This window comes from Sander lucioperca, chromosome 9 (genome assembly GCF_008315115.2).
Source record: "Sander lucioperca isolate FBNREF2018 chromosome 9, SLUC_FBN_1.2, whole genome shotgun sequence".
Classification (NCBI taxonomy): domain Eukaryota; kingdom Metazoa; phylum Chordata; class Actinopteri; order Perciformes; family Percidae; genus Sander; species Sander lucioperca.
The window spans coordinates 25,516,238-25,533,059 of NC_050181.1; the positions used below are offsets into that span (position 1 = coordinate 25,516,238).

Consider the following 16,822-nt stretch of genomic DNA (forward strand, 5'->3'; position numbering starts at 1 on the left):
ACATATATAACACAGACACGTTTTCTTGCGGCGGTCTTTATAAAAATGAGCAGTGGTGAAAGATACCATAGTCTATCATGTTGCAATGGAGGAGTTGATGAGCAGCGTAGCTAGGTAGCTAGCGCACGCTAGTTGAAATACACACTGAACACACTTAATGATTGAAACACCACAGTGTGTGCTGTATATGGGTCAAATGTGGCAGGTAGCTCAGTCTGTAGGGAGTTGGGTTGGAAACTGAAGGGATGCCGGTTCAAGTCCCCATATGGACAAAAGCATGGTCATGGACTAGTAGCTAGGTTCGGTGTGCCAGTTGATCTCCTGGGTAATGCCAAGGTGCTCTTGAGCAAGGCACCTAACCCCCCTGGACTAGTGCAATATCCAAATCGCGGGGCAAAATATGTTTCAAACCATTCTGAATTAAGTATTATGGTGCTGCAGAGATGTCCCGGCCTACAAATTGTATCCTACAGACTACATCCTACATCTTTGTTCGGTACAGATCCTAACAAAAATCACACTATAATCATTTTAATTTCTTTCAATGTTAATAATTCAAGTCAAAATAATCTCAATTAGATATTTTCCTCATATCGTGCAGCCCTACTCACAGCAGTGCCAGTTCATTCTTACTAATGTCAGAAGTAACTGTTCTTAAGTCGAAGGGGCTGATGGGATTACATTTCACTGCCCTTCTGTTTCATGTGACAAATGAAACTGATCGACTGATTGAACGGACTAAAGTCTGAGCTGTGTAGTCGGTCAGTCACAGTTTCGAGCTCCGACAGAGTTTGAGGAAGACTTAGAAACAGTCAACACATTGTGTATCTGTGGCTCACCTTAAACTGGGAGCTGACTGTGGGCCGTCTGTGCTTGGTGCTCTTCAGGGTGTCCTGTTTGTTTCGGCTCAACACGTGTTCAAACAGATCGTAGACAAAGTCCAACCTGACAAAACAAAGGGAAACAGTTGGAGTACACATACTGTATATAAACATTTACAAGCAAAAGAGGGATGCAGGACATGACAGCCCAAGAGCTTTATAATTTAAGGAACTGCAGTTAAAAAGTTGTTACCCAAATGGGACTGATAATGCACCCTACTAATGATGTACTCCATTTACATAACTATCTGGAAATTCTCCGTAGGGATGAATAAAGTATCTTATTTCTATCTATCTATCTATCTATCTATCTATCTATCTATCTATCTATCTATCTGTAGAAATTAGGATAATAAATTGGCTCTCTATGTAATTGTTAGACATCCTTCACACTAGGGATACGCTTCATTCTCATATTTGTATGTACAAAACCGAGCAAACATTTAAATTAATATGATATTAAAGTCCTGCAAAGAAATATAAACCTTTATACTTTTCAGGTGTGATTATTGCTGCTTATATCAGGTTAATTATCATCAACAAAGCATGACAATTTGTGTGAATTAGCAATAGACAAAAACTATTATTATACACATCTACACCAATCCATTTGACACAATATAACGCACCAACATGCCACTGAGCAAGGTCATTTAGTCCCCAACTCTTTTTTGTATGTAAATTACAGCAGGATGAAGCGACTCTCTGCCCCCACATGTCCCTTCCTTGATGACGAAAAGTTTGCAAAAGCTGTAATGTACCTGCTCTCCCTCAGCAGGTTGAGGATGTCGTCTCTGAAAGTGTCTCTGTTCTTCTCCAACACCCCCCTCACGTCGTACAACACCTGCAACACGCCACAAGGGGGCAGCAGAGAGTTTTTACAGGAACAAAGAAAAAGAGGAGCAGCTCCTGAACATGCGCTTTCACCTTTGGACTTTTAGTCATTTGTATTTGATTTGTATTTGTTCTGAAAGAAAGTAATATGAACAATGTTCTTTTACACCAAACTTTACTAGTAACTGCAGTGCACCTCTATTCAACCTCTATGAAGTATAGTAATTGAAATGAACTTCAGATTGTTATGTCCTATTGTAACAGATGTGAATTGGAGTATTTGTAATTGATATGAATATAAGGATGCAGAAATCATATGGATGCAATGAATATGAAATGCATATTTTTGTCACTCACTTACGGAACATAAAAAAATACTTTTTAAGCACCAATAAGTTTGGGCAGTCACCAGGTATTCCTGGTATGGATATGTAATTTATGTGTGTGTGATTGTAATCGAATCAGGCTTTGTATTAATGCAGAGATCTGCAGAGTCACTGCAGGGGGGGCCACCAAATTATTGTTCATTTTTGAAAGTTTTCTTCAAAAACTAAAATGTCTTAACATGAATCCAACATATTATTAGTTGATATAAATCCCCACTGTTGATAGGCTAACTGGCCTATAGGTAAGGTAGTCACTTAGATAGCCATCCACAGATACAGTATATCCTAAATGTTCACTGGGCCACATGTATGTATAACATTTAAACATGATTTATAAAATCATGCCAACAATTATTATTTTAATAGCTTAGTATTCTATGCAAAAAAGGTATGTATAAAGGCTTTAGGCTGTCCAAACATTATTGTAGGCCCAGTTTAATATGCAACTTCATTTTATACAATATATGTAGTAGGGGGTCCCTGTTCCATCTCTCTTTCAGCTAAGGAGTCCTTGTTTAAAAAAAACCGATGAAGTCCCCTGTATTAATGGAAAGGATGTAAAGGAATGTGTGCAAAAATGAGTTCACTGAGAGACACTCCCACTGAGAAGTGATTGTCAATTATCCCACACATGGGGACACAGATTGGGAGGAGCAGAATGTATTTAAAGCCTCTCTAAACCCACACATGTTTTCAGTTATTCTGGCTGATTAGACCTCTGCTCAGGTTCAAGGTGGGCCGGAGCTTTGATGGGAACTTATTACGTCACCAATAAGGGTGATAAAGATGTCATTGGTCCTGCCCTCACAGATTTCAACAAAGCTAACAGGAGGCGCAGAAAGATGCCAATCACTCAGTCTTTACACACCCAAACAGTCTGGGAAGACTTCCAATCAGCCAGAATAACTAAAACAGCTGTGTGGGTTTCCAGGGCCTTTAAGACCATTGTGTTCATGATTGAACTACTCTTGATGAGGGTCCAGAGGGACCAAAACGTTGTGCTTTTGATGTAGACCGAAACTCTGTGCTTTTGATGTGGATAACACCTTCATGAGGATGTTTTATTTGTATTTTATTGAATCATTCCTAACCTTTTCTATTATTAGTTGGTACGGTTCAGTCACTTTAAGAAACAGGAATAGACTACAGGGTGTAGTTAGGTGCCATGTCATTTCTCCGACGCTCCATTGTTCCGACCTCTCAATAACCCAAAAAATTCCCTTTGGTCCTACAGCCCACTATTCCGACGCCAGCGAAATGGCCATGCCAAGACCTGCCCTTCAATAGCATTTATTGACCAGGCGTCCATGCTTACGCAAGGTAAGGTAACCCCATTTGTTCAGGTCCTGTCCCCTGACCAATCGGCTATCCTAACCTTAACCACTCAAGGTCAAATGCCTAACACCAACCAATCGAGCTGCTTCGTAGGGCGGGTCTTGGCGTGGCCATAGTGGGATTCGTAATTTCGCCACCAGCGGGACGTTGGACTAGTAGGCTATAGGACCAAAGGGAATTTTTCAGGTTATTGAGAGGTCGGAACAATGGAGCGTCGGAGAAATGGGCAGTCCCTGTGTAGTTAAGGCATGCAGCAATATTGCAGGTCTTACCCTGAATGACCTGACTGCACTGTATCAGGCTTAAGAAGGCCCAATCAGTCGTGTGTGAGTCCCATCCTCTAATGAAATAAAGTTGCGTCCGTCTGGCCGTAGATACCATCTGCCTACTTGCAGGACCAACAGGTTCAAAAACTCTTTTGTGCCAACTGTCACCGGTCTTTTAAACTAACTAAGGTAGTTTAAATGTTTTATTCATCTATTTACTTTTTGAATGTTCTGCTCCATTTTTTTTATTTTCTATAGTTCTTTACTGTCTACCTGTGTTTTGTGATTTCTACTTTGCAGGTATGGTGTGTGGTACTGCTGGCTGTAAACCAAATTGCCCCTCGGGGAGAATGAAGTTTTCCTTGACCTTGACCTAGTTTTCTTTAATAAATGGTGATACTGCAGCGAGAGCAGTGTGCGGGATTTTCTCTTTCTTCAAACACAGAACTATACTAAAATAAAATGAAAACCACACAGGCAGCTCTGATATCAGTATCTTACCTCTCCTGCATAGTGCCTGACTCCAAAGTTGTGCACGGCAACGCGTGGTTTCACATAGAAGGAGTTTTTCTGTGGCGAGAGAAAGGAAACAGTTTAATGATACTCCTTGCTCCATCACAGTCACAGAGAAAAGATGATTACTAATCCCATTTGTAATCGTTTCTACAGCTGCTTCCTGGGGGGCTGAGCTCAGCATATGTTGACCGAAATCATACCGACATTTAACTGGAAGAACAATGTGTTCCTAATACTGTTGTAAAATGTTTATTTTAAATAAATATTTGCCTAAAGAGAAGCTGTAAAATGAAATCTGTGAGTAAAGAATGAACTCCTATAGCTATTACCCTTTTATCCGGGTTTAAACAGTCTTCCTGCCTCTGGTTTGAAATACCCGAGTCTTTTATTTGATTCATAATGCAGTTTAATAAGGCTGTAAAGCTTCACTAAGAGCACAGCCAAGAAAATATTCACTGAAATATTTACAGGCGCTCATATTTATTCAAATTAAACTCTTCTAAATCTTTACTACTTGCACTCACATCAGTATCTAAATCAAGTCAAGCTGTTTGCTCAGGATTCAAAAGCCAAGAACTGAACAGGGACCCTGTTAGCAACAGATGCTAACAACATTACAAATGTGCCTGCAGCTGTTAGTTTTACCATAGACCAAATTACTGTGACGCAGCCCTTACACAAAAGTCACTTCTGAGTGGACAAATGACACAAAAACTTGTTTATTTCTGTTGTTATTCACAGCCATAACTGTAACGTTTAAAGATATATAGCTTAAAACCCTCTGAGGACGAAAGACTCACTGATCGCATCCAAAACGATTTTTGACAAAACTCCTACTCAAAAAGCGATAATACAAAATTAAATTCTTTATTTACTACTTTAATCATATATAACTTAAGACTTTGGTAAACTCATTTAAGCACTGAATCAATTGGTACAACACATCATAAGTTTAGGTTGGTTTTCAAAAGAGATTTGAGGAATTGCAAAAAGCCAACATCAACGTTTCAGCTTTAGCACCAAATTGTCTCTTTACACATTGCTCTAGAAAAAATGTGGGCGCCACGTCACTATACGGAAAGCTGAGTTTGCTCTGAACATTTTGATATGACACACAAGGGGATCAGTTCTATGCAAATACCTTAAAAAGGTAAATTTAAGAAGATATGTTACATACTTCCGCTCAATTTTCATTTTCCTTCAGTACTTCGTCTGGGTTTGCGTTATATTCGCAGGTTTTCTCCGGCCAAATCTTTACCGGTCCAATCAGCGAACAGAGGGAGTGGCTGAGAACGATGATGTTGAGGTCGTGCGCTAGTTTGAGTTGTAGTTCCGCAATGGCGGCGGAGAAAGATGCGAGAGAAGCCATTTGGTCCATTGTGGCAACGCTGCCGAATATCCAGAAGTTAAAGCCCGAGCAAGAACAGTCTTTGCTGAGTTGTGTTGGTGGCCATGATGCTGTGGCCCTCCTCCCCACGGGGTTCGGGAACAGTTTGATTTTCCAGCTCGCTCCGTTAGTGGTGAAGGAGTCGGCTAAGGCGAACGCTAGCGATGCTAAGCCGACGTCACGACCAAACATTAGCGATTTGGTTATGGCAGATCCAGAGTGGCTCTGGGCAGATCCAATAGTTTTAAACTTCAACAGAGTACCCGCCTTCAAGGAAGTTAACACTTGTCCGACTGCGTCCTGCCGCGTCCAACCGCGTCCACCCAGGCTGCTGTGCCACACTACACCCCGTAACGCCCTGCTGTGCCCTACTATGACATGAACTACTATGACTACCATTGTGATCACTGCTTCACTATCTTTATTATGACTATTATTGCCACCATTCACCACTCCCCCAACTGGTGCCGTCAGACACCGCCTACCAAGAGTCTGGGTCTGTCCGAGGTTTCTTCCTAACAAAAAAAAGGGAGTTTTTCCTTGCCACTGTCGCAATAGCTACTGCTAATGCTTGCTCTTGAGGCAACCACTGTAATAGTTGGGGCTTCGTAAAGTACAGAGTTTGGTCTAGACCTACTCTATCTGTAAAGTGTCTCGAGATAACTCTTGTTATGATTTGATACTATAAATAAAATTGAATTGAATTGAATTGAATTGTCAATGGAGAGTGGCCAGACTCTCTGTACAAATGAAATATACCAGAGTCTGGTAGGACCAGGCTACTGCTAGGTAGGGCGCAGAGAGCAAAGCGCAGCGCAGGTAAACGTCATCAAGTGTGGCAAGGAAGATTTTTCCCGTTGCCAGGTAACGACATGCTGTTATCACATTGGTTGCGCTTTCGAAAGGTCAGCTGCAATTAGGTAAAAGTTGCAAACCAGCAAATCCGAGCGGTGCGTGACGCCAGGGGTAGCGCAGCGCATAGTTGAGCGGTACCGCTCTCCTCATAGGAATTCAATGGAACGTCTGGCTTAAAGGGGTTTTGCCGCCTATCATGTGTAGGCGGCTTTAGACCTCAGAGGGTTAAACGCAGAGGTCCGACCTATACAACGTTTCTGCTACTTTGCTAGCATCATAAACATAAAGCATAAAAAGCATAAACTGAGTTTATGTGAATCTTGCTGTTTAAAAAACCTGCTGAAAGGTCAACAACGTCAACTGTTAGAAGGAGACGTACTGAGTGCTGGTTGTGGAGTTTCTCCAGTAAGGTGCCGTCTGTGGCTTTGGGGAAGTGACTCTCCTCGTTCATCAGTGCCAGGAGACCCAGTTTCTATGGAAACACGGAGAGAAAATGATCATCTTAGTTGTCCTATTCCTCACTGCTATTGTTGACTGTCCAATCTGATCTCTATTGTTATTTTTTAATCATATGATACATCAGTTTCAGTTCCCTCTTTGCTTTCAGGTATATATTATAAGTAATATCGTCTCCAATGCCTCCCCAACAAAGTATCTTATTATTATCTCATTATTTTGAACCGAGTTATACCTAACCTTACCTGGAACAAGACTCTCTAGAAATGTGTTTAAAAGTTATCAGAGAAACTCTCTTTGTCAACAGCATCATCCTACTTCCTTCTGTGTATAACTGGAGTTCTCAAATCGAGCAAGACTTTTGAATCAACCCTTTTTGTACCTTCTCAATCAGATCCAGACACTCTCCGTTGTCCATCCAGTTGATGTCGACCCAAACCAGGCCTTCCCTGCAGCAAGCAGTCACGAAACAAACAACAGCGGTCAGAGACATTTTACAGCAAATGAAGAAATGCACAGCATGGAAGTAAACTCATTACTAAGCAGCGTTTTGAGACAAAAACGATATCCGTCCACACAAGAGTTTTAGCTCCAGTAGCAGAACTAATCTCCGTCTGTATTAACACGTCTGAGAACACATATCACATGACTGTTTATCACATGATTGTCTGACATTATTCTGCAGGTAAAAATCATGGCTGTAGAAGGTGAAAATACAAGAAATACTTTGGAGAAGAGAACAATGGTGTAAACTAAGAGCAGGGATTTATCAGCTTGGAGCGACGACGAGGTGGAACCGTTACTGAAAGGTCTGTAAGCTACCTAACCGATAAGACTGAGTTACGTGCGTCGTCGTTTTCAAAGGTCTCCGTTTGTCCCCATCCAGACTGAAAAACAACCTTGGTGGTATCAAATCAAAATGGGGGCAGTGGTGTTTCCAAATGTCTCAGTTTTAGCGGCTCGGAAACGCCGGAGTAGTGTGGACACGAGGCACAAAACGTAGCGAAAGATCAGAGCCTAACCCTAATTTGGCGCCCTAGACAAGATTTAAGTTTGTTTTTTTCTGACACTTTCTGCAATTTTGTCGATGTTTTTGTCACTTTATTGAACGTTGTAGGTGGGCTTTTTTTTGCCTTTTTTTTTCAACATTTATTTTGCTTTTTCAAAACTTTTTTTTCAGTGCGTTTGTTGCTTTTTCAACGTTGTCGACTTTTTTCCAATGTTTTTTTCAACATTTATGTTTTTTATTTCAACGCTCTTGCCGTTTTGTAGACCTTTTTGGCATATTTCTGATGTTTTTGGTGTTTTTTTCTTAATAACTTGAAACCTTTCTTTACTCATTTGGACTGGATGCCCGTAGCATTTGCCTATACTGCCTATGCCACGGGCCGGCCCTGCGAAAGATATTAATTTTTAAACCATAACGTAGTAGTGTAGATGTAGTCTGTGTCCTATTCAAGTCTTTCACTCCACCAGAAATATGTCTGCACCCCTGACTGCTTGTTATTAAGATTTTTCAGATAGTAATTGATGGATTGTGAACAGATGCTCATGTGCAGAGGAAAGTCCAACAATTAGGACTTCCAGGTTGGCAGCTAACAGTATTTTTGTGCTGTTTTATCCAAAAGAATCATCCAACCCAGAGGATAAAACACAGCCAAGACAGTTTCCGAAGGCTGCAGCTTTGCAAATGACGAAGCTATTGAGTGTTGGTGGGGCTTTGGAGCGCCTGCCTTCAGGATCGTGACCTCATCAGCTGTGTTTTCTAAATATTGAGAAACATCAGGTACCAATTTTGGTCAGAGTGGATATGAAATGATGTTTGTATATGTGGAATCCCAATACTTGGCAGGGCTCGGATTTTCCATGCTAGCTTAGCCAAAGCAGAGCAGTGCTTCAGATGTCATTGAACATGACGTCTGATTACACTCAGAACGTGTTCCGTTATGAAAGATTCATTTTATTCCAGACAAAATGATCGGTTACGTTGTAACCTTGGTTCTCTGAGTGAAGAGACTACCTCGGAAACGGTTCCGATCAAACTATCAGTGATTCCACGCCAGCACAGGTGCTTTATAGATGATAGCAAGCCGGTGTGTCTTAAAGAAGTATCCACATACCTGACCTCAGGGGGATTGTCCCTGTACATATGGAATATGTTAACGGTGGAGAGATAGTCTTGATACGATAGAGAACACACATTCACCGTTTTAAAACATGTCAAAAGCTTTGAGGAACCTATAGCAAAATGCTCTCTTGAAAAACAACAGACAAAAAGAGTAATTTTACCTCACAGAATACTGGAGTTGTTGGACAAAATGAAAGTAACTCGCCGTGTTCTGCGAGATAAAATGAATGTTGTTGTCTATGATGTCTGGTGCTCTTTTCAAAGCCCCGACTCCTTTGACAAAAACATTTGTCATTTTACACCGCAGAACAACTTAAACAGATATTGATATTTTTTAATGACATCTTATTTTAATGTGATTTTATTCCAGACAAAACACACATTCCCCGTTTTACCCGTCATTTTACCTTGCAGAACCCCGGAGTTGCTGCTCTACCGCTACCTATATCGGTTAGGTTTTTTTTGTGTTATTGTGTGACTTTGGTGTTTTAAAGCGTTAGGAGCAACAATGCGATGGAGGCAGCTGTAGACCAGTAACTCCTGAATATCTCATACAACCACACTTCAAAAGATCTATCCTTTAAATATTGGTTTTGTTATAAATATTAGTAGAGTTTATCGGTGTTTTAAGCCCCCAACGACTAGGATCAGGCAATGGTTAGGGTTAGGGTTATGGTTAGGTGCCTTGAAGTCAACGGTTGCAGTGCTGCCTGGAAGGAGACTTTGGGGGCTTAAAACACCATTGAGTAATAGTAGACACATAGCAGGGCAGAGTTATCCCTGAAATAAATAATGACAAATAAAGATTATTTTCCTAAACTAGATCAAACTAACCTGGTTCCTTGGAATTGTAAGAAAAGAAGAGCCCTTTTGTCCACATCTGTTAGGTATTACGCATGAGTTACAGCAATTATTATTTGAGCAACATTGAACTAATATGCGTACAAAGCATGGAATCATTGAATGAAAGCATTAAAACGGTTTCCCTGCCCTGCCTGAAAACTTTAAACTCTTTAAAAATAAACCTGACTGTTGTTCTCTGCCTTTGTAGACAAGATCAACTAACAATGGAAATGTTAAATTAGACTTTAAAGTTTTGTTATAAAACACATTTTTTGGGCTGAACTAATGAACTGCATTTGGAAACGCAGAGTTAACAGACGACGACAGACTTTTGCAAACAAACAACACGAGCCATCGCGGGTAAAACAACCTCCACCTACTTGTTGTATTCAAGTTGCTCCAGGGAGAAAATGTGCTTGTTAAAATATTCCTGAAGCTTCTCATTTGCATAGTTGATGTTGAACTGCTCAAAGCGGTTGACCTACGAGGGAACAAAATGGGGCAGACTTTAGACACAGAAAACACAGACGGAGAGTTAATGAACCGAAGAAGCCTGCGGTGGATTTCCTGATTAACATTTAAAGTATGATTAAAACACTTGAGGAAATGGGGAAATAAAACGTTTTTATTGTTGAGTTTAATTAAGTGTGCTTGTTTCGGGGGTGGGGGTGGAATTTAATGTAATTCAGTTAAACTTTGTTTATCCCTGAGAGAACTTTAGATTCTGGGTTCATATCAGACACACACAAGAATCACACAAGTTTTAAGATCGTTTGGTTCCTAAGTGTTAGGCCATGATCACACTTGGCGTTTTGTTTGACAAGAAAAAGTTGACTAAGGGGCTTTTGTTGTTGTTGAAGAAGAAGAAGAAGAAGCAGCTGGAAGCGTTTTGGTACCAAAAAGCAGTTGCGAGCATCTTTGGTTGCTATAACAGCAGCTACTGCTACAGTATCCTAGAGTGCTATAGAGCTCAACAGTTCCGCCAACAGCGGGTTCCGGAAGTAAAAATACAATGCAATTTCTCCATTGACAAATTGGAGTATAAGCCATAAAATCGTAACCGTCAATGGTAGACTTAAAACCAGCTACGACATGACTAAGCGATTGTATATGCTCATATAGACACCAAAAGTTCATGGGGCACCAACCTTGTTTTGAGATAAATGTCTTTTATTCGCGATGTCTTGTATAAGTACTCCATTACCCACAATCCTGAACAATCCCACAATCCCACAGTGATGCCTCTGATTGGTGGAACTCATGCTGGTGAGGAGGGGGAGCTGCCGGGAGCTGCCTGCACGATCCGTCACGCGCATGCCCAAATGATAATCCTGTTTTATGAGGATTGACGACACTGCACAAAGTACGATCGGTTCTACACTTCTGCCGTTAGCCTCCACCGGGAAGCTAACGTTAGTTTAGCTAACAGCTAATTCGGCTAACTGCTAGCTGACAGCTTGATTCAGTCTAAAATAATGTTAACTCAAACTAAACACTGGTGGGGCGGCCTTTAGCTCACCCAGTAAGAGCGTTCGCCCCATGTTGGCAAAACTAAACATTGGGTAAAGCAGGCTACAGCTGACGTAACATCTGTTATATATTTTAACGGTTATTTTCAGGTTTTATTTTGAGGGTCTTTTAAAGTTATTACATGCTGTCTCAGCTAATGGTTAGCCGAATTAGCTGTTAGCTAAACTAACGTAGCTTCCTTTATTCAGCGGTGGTTTATGGGATGAGTAGTTCCTTCGCTCGATAATGAAACTATATACACAGTCTTGTACCTCTGACTTTTTTTGGATTTTCTGTTCGCTTTTTCAGTCGAAATGATATGTTGTATGCTTATGAGTCACGTCATAGATGGTTAGCCTAAGGCATGGTCTAAAACTCTATGTACGGATTTTTCCAGACGTCGATGGGAGAAATGAATGGGAAATTTACTTCTGGAACCCAAGGTCTCTCAGAGGAGGGGCGGGACTGTTGAGCTCTATTGAGACCAAGCGCATCTCTTCATACTCTGAAAGCCACACCCACCGGAGGGGAAATCAACTCTCCGCTCTCCATTGACTTGTATCGTGTGATGGTGCCTCCTCTTCAATTCCGTCCAACAGGGTAAATAACCCATAACCTACGTTTTTATAAGCTGCTGACCCTAAAACCGAGCTTTTACAAAGACAAAAGTGGATGCAGATGTGAGGAATCAGCAGAGAATGGGGAGACACTAAGCTAACGTTATGCCCAACGTTACGTTTGCAGCAAGCATTTCGTTACCAGGTCAAATATCCAAGGTCTCGCCACTCCGCATGTCATCGGTCAGCTGTCAGAAAAGCGCTTGACGTAGGGCGTTTTTTTCCAGAAAAAGTTTAACTTTTTTCAACTCTGAGCCGCAGAGAATAACATTCGCGGTAGAGTTTAAAAAAGCGCTCGGGAATTGGATTATGATTTCAGACAGCAATGGCAGCTTCAAAAAAGACACCAAGGCTATTATCGTATTCTTTTTTTTTTATACTAGAAACGCGCCCTAGTCAACTTTTTGTGTGTGTGATCATGGCCCACATGTGAACATTGCCTTTGAAGTGTTTCATGGTGAATCTTTCCCATGAGCTCAAACCCACCTCGAAGTTCTCGAATCCAAAGATGTCCAAGATGCTGATGGATTTGAAGTCTTCTTTGCCCCTGATGCGGTTGTTGAGCTTGCGGATGATCCAGTTGAAACACTGAGAATAAAGTGCCATGGCCATGGAGTCTCTGGAGTCCACCGCCTGCAGACGAGCAGAGGGAAACGCAAAACTCAAACAACAGACACCAGTCAGAATGAACCGAAAACTACCGTGTTTTCAGACAGGCTTTATTTGTTTTACACTATCATATTATACCACTATATTTCAGACAAAATGTTTATCACAGAAAATTACAAGTTAATCTTAAAAATATATAGTTACTCTTACAAAAAAGTGTATGTTAATACTCCTTTGTGTGTATTCACACCTTATGGCTCTTGTTGCATAATCATTTTAATTTTAACTTTAATAATCGCTGCAGTTGAATGTTTGGTCAGGGACGGTTTGAGTTTTTTATTTCAGATTTGGAGTTAGTGTTTGTAATTTTGTCTTGTTGTCCTTTGATTCGTTTAGGTTTTGCTTCTGATTTATCATTCATGATACTAAAAGATGAAGTACTCATCTTCCCTGTGTAATTGTATATGCTATTACTGCCAAGGAGGTTATGTTTTTGGTTTGTTCTTTTGTTTTTTAATTGTCTGTCTGCAGGATTACAGGAAAACTATTGGCCCGATTTTTATGAAACCTGGTGCAAGGGTAAAGCTTGGGCCAAAGACGAACCCATTACATTTTGGAAACACGGGATGGATACATGAACTATTTCTCACTTTCGTTGTCATGCGGTCTGGACACTCCTAATGCGCTGCTAGTTTTTCATTGGTTTATTTTTTTTTACCAGAGACAATGCTCATTGACCAAAAGTAAATAAAGCATAGTAGCAAAGGACTATGCGTTTATCTCTTCCGCAGAAACCGGTCTGGCACCACTAATGTTTAGTTTACCTCCTGAAAGTCCCTGCTGAATCAGCGACAACACAAAAACAGCCTGCTGGTATTTAACCATGAACCCAGTTCCCTGCAGATTCTGAAGGCTGAACTCACAGCTCTTGCAACTTTTAGTCGGCACACAGCAACAACAACAACAAGCAGCAAAGAATATCCGGAAAAGCTCAAACAATGCTTTGCTTTGAGTTTGTTTTGTCCGGACTAATTGCACATAAACCAAGCTTTCTTTGTGCTAAAATTAGATTCCTTGCTCTCACTCTCACTGTTTGTTAAAAGTGACACCAGTCTGCTCAGCTGCTGAATGTTAAGCTGATAAGCAAAGCTTATTTTAGGACAAAGTTTTAGGACAATATCTAAAAAAAAATGTAAGAACTCACATTCTGACCTACAGCTGGAATAGTTAGTCGATCACCGTGAAATTATTTGACAGCAAGTCTGATAATAAAATAAATAGTTCATCAAACAATACTCCTTACATTCCCTGCTTCTAGCTTCTCGAATGTGCTGCTTTTCTTTGTTTTGCATCATTGTTAACTGAATATATTTGGGTTTTGGACATGGATGTTTAATAGGAACTGGATACAGCGTTAGAGGCAGAGCCCTGTTCATTCCTATGAGAGTTGCTCAGTGGTGCATGAAGCCAAAAAAGTTCCACTTCTGCATATAAAATTACCTGGATGATCGGCGGTACTTCCCATAGAGACCACAGCCGGCCGAGCCGGCTACTTCCTGTTTAGCGCTCCGCTAATGTGAATGGGGATTAATGGGTTTATCGGCCCGGATAGCTGAGTCGATAGAGCATCAGACTTTAAATCTGATGTTCCAGGGTTCAAGTCCCTGTTTAGTCAACAGTGCGTTTTTGGGATGGGCATGAATCAGGGTGTAGAGTGGTCGCCCCTCAACCACAAGATGTGCGGTTCAATCCCAGGCTCCTCCGGCCAGCAGCGCTGCGACCATTGACTTCAAGCCACCTAACCCTCACCTTAACCCTAACCCTAACCATAACCATTGCCTAATCCAAGTGCCTTCCAGGCAGCGCTGCCTCGAAGGAGACGTTGAGGGCTTAAAACACAGATAAACACATTGTACTGTCAATTGTATGTGACGAATAAGAATAAAATTTCGTTTTTCTAATGTAAATGATTTTATCATGCAGCTCTTCTAGACTTTTTTAATGTTATCGGACAGAATGGATTGAATTCTCATAGTGAAACAAGTCATTTCACGTGGGGGTGACACTCATAAAAACAATATATCCACTGGTTAACAGACGTCTCTTTCTATGGGTGAAAAAGTCTTTTTGGGCCAGAGGACATCACGTGATGGGCCGGGAGTTGTAATTCCAATGTTTTGGCCGCTATGGTCAAATTGCCTTCAAAGCCTGGCGCACTTCCTGGGGGCAGGATATATACAGTATAAAACATTTCATAGAATCTCAGCCCAGATTTTGACTGAAAATAGGGTCTATAAACACATTAACGAGCGTGTGAGTAGAAATGTAGACAGTAGCCTGTGGAGATCATTAGAGGTGGCTCACCTGTTCCACAGTGAGCGGGGTGCAGATCTCCTCGCCCCTGAGGATCATGGACCGGTGGGTCAGGACCTCGGCCAGCTGATCTGGGTTCAGCCCCAGCAGGTCGGACGTCCGGCTGAGAGCTGCTGATTTAAGAAACACACAAAGCTTATCATCAGAGACTTCAGAGACGCGTGGATTCAATTCAATTTCAATTCAATTTTATTTATAGTATCAAATCAAGAACAAGAAAGTAAACAACAGCTTCTCCCAAGGAGCCCTGAACACATATGACCGCACAGTGACGATGGTTGCGTCCAAAATTCAATTCAATTTAATTCATAGCATAAAATCATAACAAAAGTTATCTCAAGACACTTTACAGATAGAGTAGGTCTAGACCACACTCTATAATTTACAAAGACCCAACAATTCCAACAATTCCCCCAAGAGCAAGCATTTAGTGTGACAGTGGCGAGGAAAAACTCCCTTTTAAGGAGAAACCACAGACAGACCCAGGCTCTTGGTAGGCGTTGTCTGACGGCGCCGGTTGGTGTATGTATAGCTGTCCACCCATCCTAATACTTTCAAAAAACTCTCTGACCTGATTTGGAGGAGACCTGGGCTCCACCGGCCGTCATGAACTCGATGTTCCCCGCCTGCAGGATCCCGGCCAGGAGGCGCAGGATCTCCCCGATGTTCTCCTCTGTGAACTGCATCGTTCGCATGGCATTCTGGGAAACACAGACACACGGAGAAGAAGCTGATGAAAACTCTGGGTCGCAGCTTCACGTTCTGGCCTCATGCTGCTGTTAGTTACAATCTGTCTTCAGCAGCTGATTTCTTTTTTTTGGGTCTGGACTGAAAAGCTCTCTGAAAGCTGCTGTTAGTTACCATCTGTCTTCAGCAGCCGATTCGGCTTTTGGGCTGTTTTGTAGGTTTGGAATGACTTGAAGTTACGTTCCTGCTGGTTTGGGTTTTGACAGCAGTGCTTTCACTTTTCAGTCTCACTGGGATCAAATATTCAGAGAGTTTCTTACTCTGAATATGAATGAATGAGTCCCGTACAAAAATATATGCAGATTTAAGTGGGACATGGCAAATATATGTGTAGTTTGCATAATTGAATGCATGTGAATATATCCTTTAAAACATTTTAAAGTTGACAAAATCAAATATCAGGATACAATACCTAACATTCTACTACAGAATTATAATATTGAAAAAAAACAAATACTAATCCACAAACATTTCATAAACAAGTTGAATAATGTCATGTGTAATAGGCGCACCCTTTTCTATGAACTGGCAGTTTTTGTTTTATTCTGTCATGTCTGTCTATTTGTTTCCACTTTTTTTGTTTTGTGAAAAAGTAAAGATTTCATAAAATAAATCTCTAAAGAAAGTAATCCCAGGGTTTAGATGTCTTATAGCCTTATACTCTCAGCCTTAAATGAGTGAGTGTAGTGTATGCATGTATGACTAAAGGTGGATGTTTAGGGATGAAGCCAGTTGTGTCCTTCGTACCAGAACGTCCTGAAAGGTGCCGTGGTCGTTCATCGTCTTGTCAGCGAGGCAGCTGGACTGTCTCAGGTAATGGTAGCTGTCAGGCTGGCTCAACCCAAACGCCTCTGCAGCACACACACACACACACACACACACACACACACACACACACACACACACACACACACACACACACACACACACACAGTTTAACCATTTATTTATGTCCACACGAAGAAAATGGTACAGGGACACAAATAGAGATGCAGTACAATACATACACACACAAACTCATGGACCAGTGGTATGCAGCAGGTTTTCACAATATCACTTAATAAGCACAATACTCAGTTC

The 16,822-nt window shown here is 41.3% G+C and overlaps 1 protein-coding gene across 2 annotated transcripts in view; it reads right to left on the reverse strand.

Annotated features, from left to right (window-relative positions):
- Positions 1 to 16,822, reverse strand: part of myo10 (myosin X) — a 168,361-nt gene that overhangs the window by 41,888 nt on the left and 109,651 nt on the right. The window contains exons 9-18 of one of the 2 annotated variants that reach the window (XM_031292115.2): positions 16,490 to 16,593; positions 15,567 to 15,696; positions 14,987 to 15,105; positions 12,500 to 12,646; positions 10,268 to 10,368; positions 7,299 to 7,365; positions 6,840 to 6,932; positions 4,204 to 4,272; positions 1,643 to 1,725; positions 840 to 945 (exon numbers count right to left, since the gene is read on the reverse strand). In XM_031292115.2, the coding sequence (XP_031147975.1) occupies positions 840 to 945; positions 1,643 to 1,725; positions 4,204 to 4,272; positions 6,840 to 6,932; positions 7,299 to 7,365; positions 10,268 to 10,368; positions 12,500 to 12,646; positions 14,987 to 15,105; positions 15,567 to 15,696; positions 16,490 to 16,593 (1,019 nt within the window). Of the gene's footprint in view, positions 1 to 839; positions 946 to 1,642; positions 1,726 to 4,203; positions 4,273 to 6,839; positions 6,933 to 7,298; positions 7,366 to 10,267; positions 10,369 to 12,499; positions 12,647 to 14,986; positions 15,109 to 15,566; positions 15,697 to 16,489; positions 16,594 to 16,822 lie in introns of both variants that reach the window. The other variant, XM_031292106.2, reaches the window with a different exon arrangement.